Consider the following 18,636-nt stretch of genomic DNA (forward strand, 5'->3'; position numbering starts at 1 on the left):
GAAAGAGGGGTGGTGAAGGCAGGAGAGCCAGGGTGGGACTGAAGGACAAAATTATGATGCAGGCTCCAGCAGAAGGGGTTGTGATTGCTGGAGGAGCATTGTGAAGCACATGTTAGAGCAGGGACAGATCAGTGTGAGCCCCACCACTGACAGCCTCTGCAGCCTGGGGAGACAGAAGGAAGCACTAACTTACTGGCTAACAGCTCAAGTGAGTGAACTGCTTGCCATTTTTGCAACATACCAGAGGGCAAAAGCTTTTTTTCTCCTTTCTGGATGATCTGAGATTTCATTTTATTCTGACAAAAGGTGACAGAAGACAAAAACCCAAACAACCAAAAAACCCCAGGTGATGAGAAATTACATGTATTTGACCATCAGCAATGCAGACCCCCAGGAGCAGGTAACTGTGAGCAGCACTGTGGGACAGACTCACCTCATTGTAGTAAGGACAATTGGTTGATTCTTTCATGGATGTGTATTTCTTCTCCTCTCCAACCTCCACGCAGACCACGGGGTCCATATTCAGCCCAACCAGCTGCCGGGCCTCGATGACAGTGATGCTGACCTGGGGAGAGGGATGCAAGCACTGTTACCTCTTGAGAGCAGCATCAGATGATCCCTGAGGGCTTTTCCAACTGAAATATTCTATTTTGTTTATTTTTCTATGTTAGCTTAGTCTAGTCTATATCCATTCCATTCCATTCTTCATTATTTCTGGAGTATTTCCCACCATTCCATGGATCAGCTCCCCTGTATGCATGTGCACACACATGCATTTTATTTAAAGTAAGGAATCCTCTCTGTGGTAGATGAAAAATAAACTGCTCTCAATAGCAAATGAGCAAAACATTCAGCTGAAACATTTGCATGTATTTATGACACAGAAGCTTGTCATTCACAATTCAGTCCACCTTGTGACTTTAAATTAATATGAGGCATTTAGACTGTATCTAATTTCCTGCCTTGCCATATTAAGTTAAGAGTTCATAAATATTAAATCCTTACTTAGACTATAGCTAAATTTCTCAATTTAAATGAAAACCATAGGGTGTCATTTCTTGGAGGTAACAAATGTTTTCGATTCCAAGCAGCCACTTTTCTAGAGTCATCTCTTTAAAATCTCTCACAAGCTGGTGGTAGGACAGGTACCAGGTTTCAAAGCACAGTGGATTTGGGTAGCCTTTAAAATTAATTTGTTTTAAATAACGTGAACTCTCAGTCCTGATTACCAAGAAGCCAAACAGAGGGGTTAATTTACAGGCATCTTTCTAGCTATCATGAAATATTTTTGTAACTTGAACTCATCTTTATCTTGAATTATATAATAATGGAAAAAATAAATATTTTTAAAACTGAACTATTGATTTTATGGGTAAACTTGGGGAAATTTCATAATAGTAACATATTAAGAGGCTTGTCTTTCAATCATATTTCTTTTTAAAAAAGCTGAGATTCCAGTTACAAATAAAAAAAAAAATAAGGGGAAAAAACCCCACCAGAAGTTTCAGGAGTTGCTGGGATGATGTTATAATTTAAGCAAAAATATTCTACTCTATTCTACTCTACTCTACTCAAGGTAAAGGGTAGCTGAGCCCTCTGAGGACACCCCAAATACCTTCTGGGAAGACTTGCAGCCAGGGTCACTGAGACTTCCCCTCCACCCTGGCACAACCCACACCACCTCCTGGAGATTACTTTGCTGGGCACCATCCTTTCATTAACAGCTTATCCCTCCCTCCCATCCCCTCTGCTGCCACGGACTAAGGCAGCATCTTGAGGTTCCCCAGGGATAGAGCTTGGAAGATCAAGTCCTTGCCTCTAAATTCCCAGATGCTCCACAAAGGTCAGTTGCCAAAGGACAGCAAACATGTAAAAGTCAGCCAGGCATGTATCTTGATCATGTACTAGCCTAGTGCTGCAAAACCTGTTCTTCTCCAACAGGGCTGAGGGGAGACCTTCTCACTCTCTACAACTGCCTGAAAGGAGGTTGGAGCTGGAGGGGGGAGGGTCAGTCTCTTCTCCCAAGGAACAAGCAACAGAAGAGGAAATGGCCTCAAGTTGTGCCAGGGTAGGCTTAGATTGGATATTGGAAACAATTTCTCCCTGGAAAGGGTTGTCAGACCCTGGCTCAGGCTGCCCAGGGCAGTGGTGGAGTCCCCATCCCTGGAGGGATTTCAAAGCCATGTAGATGTGGTGCTGAGGGACATGGTTTAGTGGTGGCCTTGGCAGGGCTGGGTGAACAGTTGGACTTGGAGATCTTAAAGGTGTTTTCCAACCAAAATTATTCTATGATTCAATTAAATTAGGAATTCCACCTTCACAAAGTAGAGAGCAAAACCAATTAATTACTTGATCTCGAGCTTATTGCTCCACAATTTAAATGCCAGCTCTGGGGAAGCTGTGTTTGGTGGCTGCAGTGGATTGACACCCAGTGTGAGCTTGTGCCCTGCAACACCTTGCCAGGGTCTGTGGTCTGTTACATGGGGAAGATACTCAGCCTCCAGCTCTGCCCAAGTGGCTGCTGGTCCTTCTTCCTGGTCCCAGAGCTGTCCCACAGACAGGACACACACTGAAACAAGGAGGTTCAGCTCCTCAGGCAGCTGCTCTGCTGACATTGGCATTCCAAGAAAGTTTGAAAGAAAAGCTCTCAGATTGTCTTTTTCTACCCCCTGCAAAATAGTCACCCTGCCCGCCCTGGGCTGTGACCCCCATGAGCTGAGGTTGGGGCCAGAACATTGTCACCCACCTGGTAATCCATCGGCCTCCCCGCACTCGGCTCCATTTTGATGTCAGGCTTGGACCTTTGGAGGAGCAGAAGAAACCCACAGTCAAACCACAGATGGATTTAAAATCATCTTATCATCAAATGGTGTGGGAAGGGACCTTTAAAGGCCATCAACTCCAACTCCCCTGCCATGAGCAGGGACATCTTCAACTTGACCAGGTTTCTCACAGCCCTGCCCAACCTGGCCTTGAACATGTCCTGGAATGGTGCCTCTCTACCTCCCTGGGCAGAGGTGCTGCCAGCTGTGACAGAGCATTGGCAGAATCACCTCTGGAAGCTCCTGTCCTCATTGAATCTGCGCAGTATAAACCTTGGGGCTGTGAAACACCACTGGACATGTGGTTGTGGGGTGTCTACCAGCGTGTCCTCAACTCCTGGCTTGCAGGAGCTGGCATCTGGACCTCACCTCTTATTTGAGACATTGGTGGTGACAGCTGTGACAGAGGCTAAGGAGATGGTGTCTGGCTCCAGTCCACATCTCTGTCTCATGGCCTTTCGGTCCAGGTCTTCTGCCTCCAAAACAGCAGGTTCATCTGCAGAAAGGAGACAAAAGAACATCTCTTATTGCTTCCATACGATGAATAATTAAAGGTGAAGAGAAAGGTAACCAATACGTCCTACCAACCTCACCTGATCATACAAAGAACAATGGTCACATACAACCTGGTCTAAAAAGGGATTAAAAACAAGGTCCTGTCTCCTGTGACACCTGATTCCACCTGGGCAGTGTGTCTGTCTATGGATTTGAGAAGGCAAAAATAAAATTGAAAAGGACAAACCCTTCCAGACCTTAAAGGGGTGAAAGAGCATTTCAGCAAGTGTTGCAGCATTAACTACCAGAAGAGCAGTTGCAAAGACAACCAACTGTTGTGCTTTGAGGTAGAGAGGTTTGAAAACAAAACAGGAGAAAGGGTAAGTTCATAGAATAATAGAATGGTTTGGTAAGAAAGGACCTTAAAAACCATCCAGTCCCAACCCCTGCCATGGGCAAAGACATCTCCCACTAGGCCAGGTTGCTCTAAGAACCATCCAGTCTGGCCTCAAACAATTCCAGGGATGGGGCAGCCACAGCTGCTCTGGGCAACCTGGGCCAGGGTCTCACCACCCTCACAGCAAAGAATTTCTTCCTCAGATCTCATCTCAGTCTCCCCTCCTGCAACTTGAAACCATTCTCCTTTGTCCCATCACTCCCTGTCCTTCTCAGAAGTCCCTTCCCAGCTTTCCTGTAGCCTGTTCAGCTACTGGAAGGTACCTGAAATCCAACTTACCACCCAGTTCTGCTAAGGCCACCACCAAACCACATCCCTCAGCACCACATTGACATGTCTGGCTGAAAACAGTGGTGAGTTGCCCAGAAAGATGATCTAAAGCAAGTCTTTGTCCTTGCCCACAGATATTTCTTTTCTGTTGAAGCCCAGTCCTTTGGTCTGAATGAAACAACAGAGTTTCTGATGGCTGACCCTCTTGGGCATTTCAAGAAAGGTGTCTGGTTCCAGTCCCACCGTGGTGCCAGGGGACAAGCAGCCCCATGGCAACTGATCTGAGGGCTAAATCCTGCATCTCGTTATCACATTTGCAAATCATCCCTAAAAATAGGCTGGAAGTTGCCTGCATGATTCCCAAGTGTTGCCAGAGGTGGGGTATCACAAGGTGGGGGATATCTTGCCAGGCCTTCAACTGGAGCCTCATTTCATCAGCGCTTACTTCCCATTTCCCTGTGGAGCCCAGCTCTCCAGCTCTCCTCTCGAGCACCCAATGCTCCCTCTGAAGTTCCGCAAGTTACTGTTCCCAATACCCAATCTAAACCTCCCCTGGCACAAAATGAATCTGTTTCCTTTTGTCCCATCACTTGTTCCTTGAGAATAGAGACCAACCCCTCCTTTGCTCCAACCTCTTTTCAGGCAGTTGTAGAGAGTGAGAAAGTCTCCCCTCAGCCTCCTTTTCTCCAGGCTGAACACCCCCAGTTCCCTCAGCTGCTCCTTGTCAGACTTGTGCTCAGATGTCCCTGCTCACTGCAGGAGGGTTGGACCAAATGACCTTTAAAGGTCCCTTCCCACTCAAACCATTCGGTGGTTTGATGGGGTCTCGGGTGCTTCCCTGGGATGTGAAGGACAGCCAAAAAGCAGTTCTGGAGCAGGGAACAACTTTCTCCCAAGAACAACACACCTTGTTTTCGTTGGTCATCCTTTGATGGACGTGTCTTGCCAAGCTTCATGTTTTTAAAAACTCCTTTCCCGGCTCTGGAAGAAGAGATAAAAAAAGCCAACCACCAATTACTGTATTTTAGTGCCATTTTCTGGGACTTAGAAGTGGAACAAGAGGAGCCTTTCATAGTTCAAAAGCAAGAGAGGAGATCTCAGTTGAAAGACTAAATAGGCACTACTTTTGAGTCTTGGGTCTCGTTCTTTTTTTTCTCAGGGAAACTCTCAACTTGGGATGAAACAGGAGGTTCGAGCACAGTATGAGCAGCCAGCAAACTCCTCCCCCCATGCCATGCTGCCCACCTCTGTTGCACACAGACTTCACATCTCTCCTGACCCCTCTATGCCATCACTACCCAGTTACCTAAAACAATCCCTGATGAATTAAAACATCCACCTGTTTCCTTCACCACCTTGCTGAGAAAAAAAATCAATACAGTGTTTGGCAAGATCAGTAGAATATCTGTGCAGATATGAAGGCTTTTCAGCCCCAACATGATTTTTGCCCTTCCAGTGTGGTAAACACCAGAGCCAGGTCAGGGTTAGCTCCTTGTCAGCAATCCAGGCTAGGGTCAAATTCACTCAGAGCAGTTTGGGCTGGATTTGCTGTTAAAATAATGTTTTGCAAATGACTTGAGAGTTTATTTGAAAAAATATCCATAATTTCTGGGCAAATTTAAGAAGTCTGGGCTGTCGACGGTCTGGGCTCCTACATCACTGGGTGTTTGTCATGTACATGTACAGCAAACAAAAAAGAAGTGGAGGCCCCATCCCTGGAGGTGTTCAGTACCAGATTGAATGGGGCTTGGAGCTTGGAAGAGACCTTGAATATCATTCAGTGCCACCCCCTGCCATGGGCAGGGACATCCCCCACCAGACCAGGTTGCTCCAAGCCCCATCCAACCTGGCCTTCAACACTGCCAGGGATGGGGCAGCCACAGCTGCTCTGGGCAACCTGGGCCAGGGTCTCACCACCCTCACAGCAAAGAATTTCCTCCTAAGATCTCATCTCAATCTCCCCTCTTGCAGCTTGAAACTGTTCCCCCTCATCCCATCACTCCCTGCCATTGTCTAAAGCTCCTCCCAAGCTTTCCTGTAGCCCCTTCAGGTCCTGGAAGGTGCTCTCAGGTCTCCCCAGAGCCTTCTCTTCTCCAGGCTGAGCAACCCCAACTCTCTCAGTGTCTGTCTCCAGAGCAGAACTGCTCCAGCCCTTGCATCATCTCAGCAGCCTCCTCTGGACTCACTCCAATAGCTCCATGTCTTTCTTGTGTTGGGGACCCCAGCACTGGACCCAGCATTGCAGGGAGTCTCACCAGTGGAGCAGAGGGGACAATCCCCCCCTGACCTTGGTGCTCATGCTGCTGGGGATGCAGCCCAGGACACAGTTGGTTCCTGGGCTGCAAAAGTCGTCCCCATTTTCTTTGCAAAACAGGAAGTCCTGGCACTGGAGCCAGTCTGATGCATTTCTTGTCTTCAGCAAGAACTCAAAGTTTGCAGGCAGCTGACAGAGCCAGCAGAAATGAGAAGAAAATTAAGAATAACAGGAAGATAAATGAATTCACCCAGGGAGGGTGAACTGAATCAGGGAAGAAGGCCAGTGTAAGATACAGGAGCTACTTGTAGCTGAGGTTTAATTGGGACTAAACCAATGCTGGGGCCTCAAGGCACTCCCTGGTGGCTGTGATTAATTCATGGGATCCCCAGTGAAAGGGCTGTTTCTCAATGGATAGAAGCAGGGATGATGAGGGTGAGGTTTCCATCTCTGTAATCCTGCCAGGGAACATCTGCCTCGAGCTGCTACAGGGGAAGTAACATTTTTAAGCTATTTGCAAACTCAGTTTTTGAAATGAGAAAATGCTGCAGTAACAACTCAGGCTGTGAAATTCTGCTCTGAGACTGTTCTCCACCACTGAGTTTCCTCCAGCAGCTGTGGGAACTCCAGCAGACACAGAGCCCCTCCATAAGCCAACACACCTCCAGGGTTGGTTACATTACATTCCTTCTTTCCAATTAATTTGTTAAAAATAGAGAAAAAAACCCAACCACCCAGCCCAGAGCTGGTACACAGGCCACTTGCCTGCACATGCTTAGTGATAAAATCACTGCATTTGTTGCAGGAATGGACATTTATTGGGAAGTAAAACAAAGCAGAGGAGCAACTGTTGATGGAGCCAGCAGGACTCTGCATAGGAGACACTGGTAGTGCTGGTCCTCCACCAGGACCCTTCTTTTAAGAAGGATGCTTTGAGTCCTGGGTAGCAAAATGTCTCATGCACCATCTGGAAAAGGATGAGGCTAGCTTAGGTCATGTGGAACAAGTCATCTCCTGTGAAGACAGGTTGAGAGAGTTGGGGTTATTCAGCCTGGAGAAGAGAAGGCTCCAGGGAATCCTTAGAGCACCTTCCAGAACCTGAAGATGCTACAGAAAAGCTGGGGAGGGACTTTTGACAAATGCATAGAGTGATGGGATGAGAGGTGATGGCTTTAAACTATAGAGTGATGGGATGAGGGGTGATGGCTTTAAACTGGAAGAGGGAAGAGATAGATGAGACATTAGGAAGAAATTATTTGCTGTAAGGGTGGTGAGACACAAGCTCAGAGAAGCCCAGAGAAGATGTGGCTGCCCCATCCCTGGCAGTGTTGAAGGACAGGTTGGATGGGGCTTGGAGCAACCTGGTCTAGTGGGAGGTGACCCTGCCCATGGCACGGGGTTGGGACTAGATGTTCTTTAAGTTTCCTTCCCACCCAAACCAGTCTGGGATTCTATGACTGGGATTAAGCACCTGGTTCAAACTGCTGGACCCATCCCAGTAGCACCAGACCAACCCAGCTCCTTCCAGAAGGACATACATGGCAGCTGGTGGCACCACCATCCCCTCCTGGAGCAATGATCTCCTGCTGCCAACATAGCCTCAGTACCAGTGCTGGGGACATAAGATGCAGGAGCCTCCTGCATGTCCCCCAAAGCAGTTTTACTAAAGAAGAGGTCCCAGAAATGGAAAATAGCCCCCAAAGTTCTAACACATCTAGGAGATAAGCCTCAGCTGTAGCTGGTATGGAGAGAAGAGTCCAGAGGGCACAAGGTCCCTTGATGGCATAAAACTTAAGGTGCTGTATCCATGGCTGGACCCCGGCCACATCTCCCTGCTTCTCCTCTCAGCCCCAGTTATCTCCTTCCTTCACAACTGCCCTTACTGGTATTATGGAGCCCCAGGGAGGCAAACAACTAGGAAACAAGTGAGTTTGGAGGTAACGAAGAAAAAAACAAACCAGCATAAAAGCAGACAAAGAAAAAAGAAAAAAAAAAAAAAAAAGTGGATTTTGATGAATTGTGGCAGCACAGCCAATACGTGCGGAGGAGAAGAGAAGAAGCAAGTGAAGAATGAGGAAGGAGCTGTCACAGATGCTTCAAAGACAGATGCCCAGCAGCTCACCCTCATCCCCCAGCCCCTTCCCAAGCCCCATCTGTCCCCTTGTTCCAAGTCAGGTGAGCACTGACACATCCCATCCAACCCACACATCACAGATCACCCCCTCTCTCCATCCCCCCAGGGGTACTACCTTCACCTGCTGGCTGTCCAGGACCTGCCTTTCCCCAGGAGGAGATGCTGGCAGAGCTGAGCTGAGACAGGAGAGCCCCCAGCAGCACGTCTAAGGTGGCGTTGCCATCCTAGAGCCGAGGGCAGAGCTGGGCCCCACGTGCGGGTGGGGGCCCAGGAGGGATGGGGACCCCAGCCAAGCTTCTCTTCAGCCACAGCAGGGTCTTTGCAGCATTAAGGAAAGGTCCAAAGCCCTTGGCTGCTCCTGCCAGGCACCTGATGGCGCAGCTGGGAGCTGCTGCTGGCAGGGAACTGACACCGTCCCCACATGAATATTACACGAGCTCACATGAACCTGAGATGGCAACACAGGCTGCTTGGTGACACCAAGGGCTCCACAAAGCATGGATTGAGCCTGGTCCTCCTGCAGAACTGAGACACCAAAGACGATCATGGAATCCCAGAATGGTTTGGGTGGGAAAGAGCCTTAAAGATCATCCAGTCCCAACCCCCTGCCATGGGCAGGGACACCTCCCACCAGACCAGGTTGCTCCAAGCCCCATCCAACCTGCCCTTCAGCACTGCCAGGGATGGGGCAGCCACAGCTGCTCTGGGCAACCTGGGCCTGTGTCTCACCACCCTCACAGCAAAGAATTTCCTTCTAAAATCTCATCTCAGTCTCCCCTCTTGCAGCTTGAACCTGTTCCCCCTCATCCCATCACTCCCTGCCCTTGTCAAGAGCCCCTCCCCCACTTTCCTGTAGCCCCTTCAGGTCCTGGAAGGTGCTCTAAGGTTTCCCCAGAGCCTTCTCTTCTCCAGGCTGAACACCCCCAAGTCTCTCAGCCTGTCTCCAGAGCAGAGCTGCTCCAGCCCTTGGATCATCTCCGTGGCTTCCTCTGGACTCACTCCAACAACTCCAAATGCAGGATGCTGCTGCCTTCTCCCCTCCAATCACCTTGAGCTGCTGGCCCACTGCAAACCATTTGGCAGCAGGATTAGGACTGAGGTCCTGCAGTTTAGGGGTGCAGGACTGAACACCTCAACTCTCTTCCCAAATAGGGACAAGCCTCCAAACAAAGTTTAAACCTGTATTAGACATTGGAATACCCCCTGGTACCCCCCCAGCACTCCCTAGCATGCTCCCCTTGGATATTCTGGTGTGTAATAGGGGATTGAGCATACAAATTATCTTCAGTTGATGGCAACACACATATCCTCCATTTAGCTTGCTGCTCCCAGAAGTGCTTGGCTATGTCCTTTTTTGTCCTTCTGGGTGTCACCCTCCTTCCAGGAGGGGAGCATGGAGGGACTGATGGATTTTAGATGTGGGCAGGGAGGTGGAAGCAGACTTTCTCCTGGCTAGTTTCTAGTTAAAGATACTGTTGCAGGTTCTTGGTTAATTATTCATGGCTAAAAAGGACACTTTAATCATTGCTTTTGACTGGGCAGTTGGGAACCAGGTTTCCACAGCTCATTTCTCTGCAGGAATTACTCCCATCAGGTCGGTGCTTCCTCCATCACCCCCATCCTAAGAAGACTTGGAGCTCTTCCACTTATACTGGGGACAGACCCCACTGCCAGCCCCTGGTCATCCCAAAAACACCATCTTTGAGCCCAGAGAAGACCCTGACCCTCAGATCCTCTCGGCCTCTCCTTCCCCATGCAGCCAAACTGGGGAAGAGCCAGAAGGGATGGGGATGCTAGGTGCATGGAGATCTCTTCCCATCTTTTCTTGAGTCTGCTCTCTCCTCACTGACTCCTTGAAAACATTTCTCTCCTCTCCCCATCCCATCTCTGTGTCCTCACCTTACACCACTAATTAGAAGGCTCATACAATCACAGAATCATTTTGATTGGGAGAAACCTTTCAGAGCCCAACCCAGCACTGCCAAGGCCACCACTAAACCACGTCCCTCAGCACCACAGCTACACAGCTTTGAAATCCCTCCAGGGATGGGGACTCCACCACTGCCCTGGGCAGCCTGGGCCAGGGCCTGACAACCCTTTCCAGGCAGAAATTGTTCCCAATATCCAATCTAAACCTCCCCTGGCACAACTTGAGTACATTTCTTCTTGTCCTGTCTCTTGTTCTTTGGGAAAAGAGACCAACCCCCTCAGGTTCCAACCTCCTTTCAGACAGTTGTAGAGAGTGAGAAGGTCTCTCCTGAGGCTCCTTTTCTCCAGGCTGAACACCCCCAGTTCCCTCCGCAGTGAGACTTGTGCTCCAGACCCTTTCCCAGCTCTGTGGGTCCATCAGTGAGGTCCTGCCATAAGCTGCTCCTTCAGCTGCAGTGCAATAAACACAAGCCAGAAGAGACCTCAGTGATGGGGAAGGTTCTTGAGGCGGCTGCAGGGATTGTGCCCTGGCCAGCAGATCAGACTGTGCTCACAGGAGACTCGAGCTTAAATTTCAGCAGGTGAGGTGGAGGATGCTGCTGTTGGGAGAGAGCTCAGACACAGCTTGCTCTGGTATCAAGCAGCTGGAGCTAAAAGTGAGGTAGGAGCTGAAGGAGCTTTTCTATAGGGATGATGTGGCAGCCTGAGCCATGGGCACAGGAGCTGTACAGCTGGTGCTAAGTCCCATTTGCCCAGCCTTGTGCTGATGACCTGTGACCAAACCTCCTGTCCCAAGCCCTGAGCAGGCTCCCCATGCCCAAGCTGGGAAACTCTCTCCCCAGCCAGGACTCATCCAAACCCAATGGGAGTCAGGATTCTCTAAAGATCTTCCAGCACTGCCAGGGACTGCTTCAAGTTTGGTTTTAACATTTGGCTTTTGCTGTAGTTAAATATTCCCTGCAGGTTGCAAGACCTCAGGCCACACATTGAAGAGACCCAAGCTCCTCCAGCTTCAGAGAAAGAGAGAGTACACCACATCCCAGATCAGCCACAACATGAGCTGGGAAAGCTGAAAACATGAAAGGAGGAGAAGGAGCAAGGAGAGCAAAAACCTACTTGTGCTCCTTTGTCTTCTCTTTGCCTTTGCTGGAGCCAATGGCCACGCATCAGGGGAACAAAAGGCAAGAAAACCCTTCAGTGCTCTTCAAGAGCTTCTAATCAGAACACAACATCAGCAGTGGCTGTTCATCCCTTTGAAGCTTCCCTTTTCCTTCTAAGTGATTCAAGTGTCCCATTCCCAGGCTGTGGTCATGGATGACCATCTTCAGCAGGGCTGACCCCAAACACCCCTGTCCTGCCTACATCTGTAATTTAGGTGGAGAACAGCTCTAGGTGACCCTCTGCTAGGAGAACCACAACTCCCCACATGAGGAGCTGGAGGTAACAGGCATTTACTGGAGGGACCAGTGAGGAGGGGGTATGGGCACAGGTTGGGGATGATCCCAAGTCAGGGGACAGGCTTCTTCTCCTTTTTGCTGGTCTTTCTTATCTTCCCACAAAGGTGTATTCATTATCCTCTCTCCAAAGAGAACTCGGCTGAAGGAGATGGGCTGGATCTGGGGGTCATCATCCTTGCCTAGATGAATACTACCTCTTCTTGCCCTGACACCATGCTGAGAACACCAGCTCCTTACCTCTCTGCTTCGCTTTGCAGCCCCCTGCTCTGTCTTTGGTCTCTGAATTTTCAAACCTGTTGTCCTCCTCTCATGGCTTCTACATTTCTCTACTGGGATCCTGCCTCCTTGTTTTCCTTCCCCCTCACTCTTTCTTCCCTGGCTTATCTCCCCCCACTGTGCATCAGCAAAATGGGGAGGAGAAAGTAATTAACCAGCTCTGGGAAGTAATTAGGAGGGGTGGTTTTTAATTAGAGCTTGTTATTCCTTCATCCTATGATCATGACTGTGCTGGGGACATTGGGCATTAGCTCCTGTGCACTGAGCTGCTGGAAAACCACCCAGCAAAATAAACCAAACAAGATTTTTGTTGGATGTGTGGCTGGATGGGTTTTTAGAGAGATGAAGTCCAGGTGACCAGCTCCAGCAGAAGACAAGGGGCAGGACCCAGCGCTGGGTGGTGGGAGTCTGGGAAGAGCAGGGTCCTGGGCAAGCTTAGAGCTTGGGCTGGAAAACAGCCAAGGAAACCCATCCAGAAGCTGCTTCTGAACCAAGCAGCCCTGCTCTCGTCTTGCACTGTCACTTGCTCTGAGCCAAGCAGCAGAAATTATCCCCCTGCCAGCTAAGCCTGTCACGGGAGCCAGTGAACACCAATGCCAGCAACCCAGCTGGTTCATCTGCATTGTAAAAAGCTGCCCTAGTGCCCCTGCCCAGTGCAGGCAGAGGATTTAAATCACTCCACACTTTCTCCTGCAACTTGTGGATCTGGTCTGAGCTCCCTGCAAAGACACAGCTCGTCACCACCTCACCCCACATCCTGGCTAGGTCTGAACATGCAAGTCCTGTTGGGACCAGCAGCTGAATCTCCTCGAGATTTTCTTCCTAAGATCTCATACCAATATTCCCTCTTTCAGCTGGAAACTGCTCCCCCTCCTCCTGTCACTCCATGCCCTTTTAAATGTTGGTGTCCTTCCCTTGCTCATTTCACTGGTGTAAATGTGGTGTGGATGAGGGATGCAAGGCCATGGCTGCGGCTGTACTGGTGCTCTGAGTATTCCCACCTCGCAGTGTTGCTGGTCCTGAGCACTTGGATCACCACTGCCTGGGTGAACAAGCTGATTGCACTATGTGATAGGCCCAGAGATCCTTTTCCAGGGGTCTGGTGGAGCAGCTAACATGACATCACCCTTTCTCCTTTGCCTCTTCACTGCAGAAGGTGCCTCCCTGACTGCAGGCAACCACAGGTTGGGCACAGATTCCCTCTCAGTGGCACCACCAGAGAATTTTCAATTTATGTCTCCCAGCAACATGGTTTTAAGCACTTTCTAGCACAGCTGAACTTGTGGTCCTGCCCTGAAGCTGCTTCAGGGGGACACAGTAACACTTCTGCCAAGGGCTAGAGGCTGGAGCTGGAACTTGATCCCCGGCACAAGCAGGGGCAGGGGAGTCAGGGTACCTGAATGGTAACACGAGGTGTCTTTTCTCTTTCTCCTTAGCCTTAGCTCTGCAATCACAAAGAGTAATTCAGTCAGGCATGACTCATCCTGCTGCTGTCAGAAAGACCCTCATCTGCCTCAAAAAATGTCTCCCCTCAAGCCCCCCCATCAGCAACATACACCAAGAACTCAACCAAACCCAACCCCCAAGCACACCAGAGGGACATCTTGCTGCAAAAGGACTTCCTGACCCTCTGGCATTCAGGGAACTGGGTGCAGAAATAGCGACCATACTGGTGGGGCTGGAATGAGGAGGGAGGAGAGTGCAGGAACAGGACAGGTCAACTGAGAGGCAAAAAGCATGGAGGGATAAATCATATGGCACTGGGCTGGGAGGTGCTCTGAATAGATGGATGGACAGAGAGTATGACAGAAGGGTGGATGGGTGAACGGATGGAGAAGAGCTGGGACTGTTCAGCCTGGAGAAAAGAAGGCTTCAGGGAGACCTTATTGCACCTTTCAGTACTTAAAGGGGCATGTAAGAAAGATGGGAACAGACCTTTCAGCAGGGCCTGTAGTGATAAGACAAGGGGTGATGGTTTTAAACTGGAAAAGGGGAGATTCAGATTGGAGAGAAGGAAGAAATTGTTTATGCTGAGGGTGGTGAGACACTGATCCAGGTTACCCAGAAAAGTGGGAAATGCCCCATCCCTGGAACTATTCCAGGTCAGATTGGACAGGGTTCTGAGCAACCTGATCCGGTTGAAGATGTCCCTGCTCACTGCATAACATTGGACTAGATGGCCTTTAAAGGTCCCTTCCCACTCAAACCATCCTGTGATTATATGGGTGGATGGATGGAGGTTGAGAATTGCAGTGATGGATGGAAAGAGAGGCAATGAGATGGATGGATGCATAGGGTTGTATTGAGATGGATGGATGGGCAGATGGACAGACTGGTGGATGGTGAGAACTGCATTTGGATGAATTAATGGATGAATTGATGGATGGATGGATGGAGGGATGGAGGGATGGATGGGATGATGGGTGGATACCTAGGCAGACAGAAAAATATTATCCTTGAAGCTCCTTTGGAAGGGACCTAAGTAGAAGGAAACATGTCCTTGCTGGACATAAAGGAGGATAGACTGAACACAAAGCCCTGTTCTTTGGGTGAAGGGAGTGAGGTGGGTACAAGAAAGCTCTGGCCCATATCAAGAAGGAGGCAGGAAGCAGTTAGGACCTTTCCCTGAGTCCACATGCCATGCAGGGATGGGTACACCAACATGCATGTCACATGCATGCACACAGCATGCCCAAAGGGCCTGAGGGAAGCAGGAACACCATGCCCAGTACCTGGCATCTTCAGGGTCCTCACTATTTGAAGAGACACAGGCAAGAGGATGAATGTTAGAAGAAACAAACTCACCCAAACAGACATACCCCCTCATGGCCCATGTGAGCCAGCCAGGACAGGGGAAAGGGCTAATAGCTGCCACTACTCTCTGGGAGGATTCTCCTGGGATGCTGCTAAGAAGGTTCATGCAGTGCCATGTGCACCAGAGGTCAAGGTCCCACTCTGGCCTTGGCCAACACTGTGTGGGGAACTGATGAGGCATTGTCCCACAGCTCTTGGATACCACCCAGGTCCTGCTTGCCAGCAGCAGGCCAACACTCTTCTGCAGATTTCTTTTGCATCCTCTCTCCTTCCTCCCCACCCCATCCCCTCTCCCCTCCCCCCAGAAATACTGAGCAGCAGCAATGGAGAACAGACAAGCATGGGTTTGAGCTGGAACCATTGTCCTGGACTCACCCACGCCATATAAACCTATTTATACAGATGTGTTATTCTTGATGGCTTTGGGAGCCCACCAGTCCTCCAGACAGGGTGGTCATCATCGTATTTTGTGAGATTTGGCTGTAGAGGGGCCACAGGACTTGCCTCTCCTTTGCCATGTGACATGGAGAGGTTTGGAGGTGTGGCTGGGTCCCACAGAGAGCTCCTGGAGCACAGGGCTCACATGCTCCTGCAGAGCTCTTGCTCCCTTGCAAGGATGCAGTGCTAGGATGCTGGTGCATGAACCTGGGCTTCACCCAGGCCTCGACCACCAACCCTGCTTTCCTGGCTTAAGATTTGGGAATTTATTTGAATTAAGGAAGAGCTTAAGACCTGTACCCCAAATCCTGGGTGTGTTTATGCCAGAACACTCATATTCATGGGATGTGGGGTGACTGGGATGAACTTGGAATGAGAGCAACTTTCCCCCCCACACACACACCAAAAAGCCAAGATCCTACCAGTCGTGACATTTTGGTACCTTGCTACTGACTTGTATCCATCGTTAAACTTAATCCTGGGTAAGGCACCAAAGAGAAAGAGAGAGAAAAAATTGTAACACCAGCGTCAGGCTTCTTGAAGCAGGTCACCAGCAGCAGGGAAACATGGACCTGCTGAGTGCAGGTAGGTGGGCTTCCACTGAGCCAAGTATGGGGACATCCCTTCCAAAGAGGGGATCATCCATTGCTCCTGCTAGATCTGGAAGATACCCAACACTGGAACCATCTGGGGGTCAACTGAGGCTCTAAAAGCTGCCAGAAGATACCTCAAGGCTCTGCCCTGGGACTTACAGCAGCACCCAGTCCATTGCTTTGAACACCTTTTCCTGTCCCTTTTGCTTTTCAGGATCCTCAGGATGCTTTCCCCCCTCCCACCCCTCCCAGCACTTTAATGATACATTGCAAAGAAGGGTGGTGGAAACTTGACAGGGGCTGATAGTCTTTGGGAGATTATTTCACTTCTCTGCTGTGGATGAGAAGGACCCTGGGCTTGCCTGGTTATGCTGATGGAGATATTGGTCCCAGTAAGTGATATCCTTAAGATGTGTGCCTAAATGCCACAGCTGAGTTAGCAATGTTGGACTCTCTTTTATCTACCTGGACATGGAGGTTATGGACTGTCCACACAGGTCTTCCACAACAGCCAAGGATGGAGACAGACACATCCAAAGGCTGAGTCAGATCCTACATGGGTAACCATCCCCTGGGAGATTCCTCTTCCTTTGACTAGAGGGGCAGCCTAGGAAGATTGGGATCATAGCAAGAGCCTTGCTGAGCTTCCTAGGGCCATGCAGGATGGTGCTGGGATGCAGCTCACTGCATGACCTGATTTCTACCTCTCTGCCACTGCAGCTCTGGAAAGCCACCATGTGCAGCAATGGTGTCAAGAGAACACATCTGCACCATTGGCCAGCTCAGGCTGACCAGAGGAAGGAAGTCCTGCCTCTCCCAGCCTCCTCTCATGGGTGTTTTCACCACCAGGTTCAACTTCAAAGCTTGGCAAGGACCCCAGCTTTGGAGCAAGTGAGCTATGGGGCTCATTAGTGGTAGGTGGAGAGTTGAATCCAGTCAGACATGTCTTGGATCCACTGGACATGCACAAGAAAAGACACAATCAATAATTCACCATGACCAGATGGCTTTCAGCTGCAGAGCACTGTCCTGCCATGAATATTTCAAGGTCAATAGCTATCAGGTAATGCTTCCTGGGATCTCAGTTTTGAGGTGGTCAGGAGCTCTGATGTACACAGCCCTATCCCACCCAAATTTGAGCAGTCCACAGGGGTTCCTGAACCACCTCTGGATGTGCCCATCTCATCTGGCCACAGAGGGAATCTAAGGCTAAGAATATATTGGTTAAAAAAATGGACCAAAGCTCATTCTCTGGCCATGCCACGGTTTGTGTCTCTTCAGGCAAAGTCCATTCTCTCCACCAGTTGCATCCAGGCTGCCTCTTGGGATGGTCCCTCGTCTATCATAGTTCCTGTACTATCATAAACCAACCCAGACATCTATTGAGCCAAAGCCAAGCCAGGGACCATGCTAACAACTGGGAGGGTGCTACCCTGTGTGCCCTGCCTTGCCTCATCCTATGGATGCTGTGCATGGTGAGCAGGCTCCTGGCCCATGAATCCTGGTGAAACACCTAAATCTGGACTTAACAGATCTGGGCATCCAAACTGTGACATTTAAGCCAGGACTTAAGGAAGCTCTCTCAGGAGAGCAAGGCTTGGGAGGTGTCTCAGCACAGGGTGGGGGTGGGGGGATTTCAGGGTCACCATCTGAGCAGGGCTGGGGTGGGTATTTACCGAGAGTGCTGCTCTTCTTCTGCATCATCTCCAAGGCTGGGGCATTTACAGGGAGAGAGGGGGAAAAAAACACCCATTGTGATATGAAGGCAGAGGGCTCTTCTGCTGTGTCAGCAGGTTGAAAGACAGGATTGTTTGTTCCAGTACAGGAGGAACTTCAGAAATACCAGCACAGCAAACCACTCCATGCATGTCTGAAAACCACCTTGCAGTGGCTGATCCTCCTTCAGCTGCCCACGTCACTCCATGCCTGACCCAGATGGGTTTCCACTGGTTATTTGGCTGGGTAGACCTCAACTGGTCCCTTCCACCCTGAACTTCTTTCTGCTCTCCTTCCTTCTGCTTGGGGTGAATTTGCTCAATGAGAAAAGCTGTGTGGGATGGAAGAGGCTGTGTGGGGTGGGTGTACCCCACACTGGGCTGCTTGGAAGGATGTAAGAGGAATTACCAGTTACTTCTCCCTTGGAAAGTCCTGTCCTCATCCCACTCTAAGTGCAGTGATGAGCTGGCACCGAGCACTGGCAGCCTAGAAACCAGCTGTGTCCTGGGCTGCATCCCCAACAGTGTGACCAGCAGGGCCAGGGAGGGGATTGTCCCCCTCTGCTCTGCTCTGGTGAGACCCCCCTGCAGTGCTGGGTCCAGTGCTGGAGTCCCCAGTATGATAAGGACATGGAGCTGTTGGAGTGAGTCCAGAGGAGGCCACAGAGATGGTGTGAGGGCTGGAGCAGCTCTGCTCTGGAGACAGGCTGGGAGAGTTGGGGTGTTCAACCTGGAGAAGAAAAGGTTCCAGGGAGAATAATTTTGGTTGAAAAAAGATCTTTCAGATCATCAAGTCCAACTGTTACCCCAGCACTGCCAAGGCCACCACTGTAGCTCAGCACCACAGCTACACGGCTTTGAAATCCCTCCAGGGATGGGGAATCCACCACTGCCCTGGGCAGCCTGGGCCAGGGCCTGACAGCCCTTTGGGGAAGGTAGATTTGAGTTTCTGGGGGACTTCCAGGTATCCATCAGCCTTGTC

The 18,636-nt window shown here is 50.0% G+C and overlaps 1 protein-coding gene across 1 annotated transcript in view; it reads right to left on the reverse strand.

The window, feature by feature from the left end:
- The window catches only part of OTOF (otoferlin), a 106,105-nt gene that overhangs the window by 40,772 nt on the left and 46,697 nt on the right, over positions 1–18,636 (reverse strand). Inside the window, 5 exon segments of the mRNA XM_010002208.1 lie at positions 434–565; positions 2,747–2,801; positions 3,192–3,318; positions 4,952–5,025; positions 11,478–11,507. Coding sequence (XP_010000510.1) covers positions 434–565; positions 2,747–2,801; positions 3,192–3,318; positions 4,952–5,025; positions 11,478–11,507 — 418 coding nt within the window.

Source organism: Chaetura pelagica, unplaced genomic scaffold (genome assembly GCF_000747805.2).
Source record: "Chaetura pelagica isolate M959 unplaced genomic scaffold, ChaPel_1.0 scaffold107, whole genome shotgun sequence".
NCBI lineage: Eukaryota > Metazoa > Chordata > Aves > Apodiformes > Apodidae > Chaetura > Chaetura pelagica.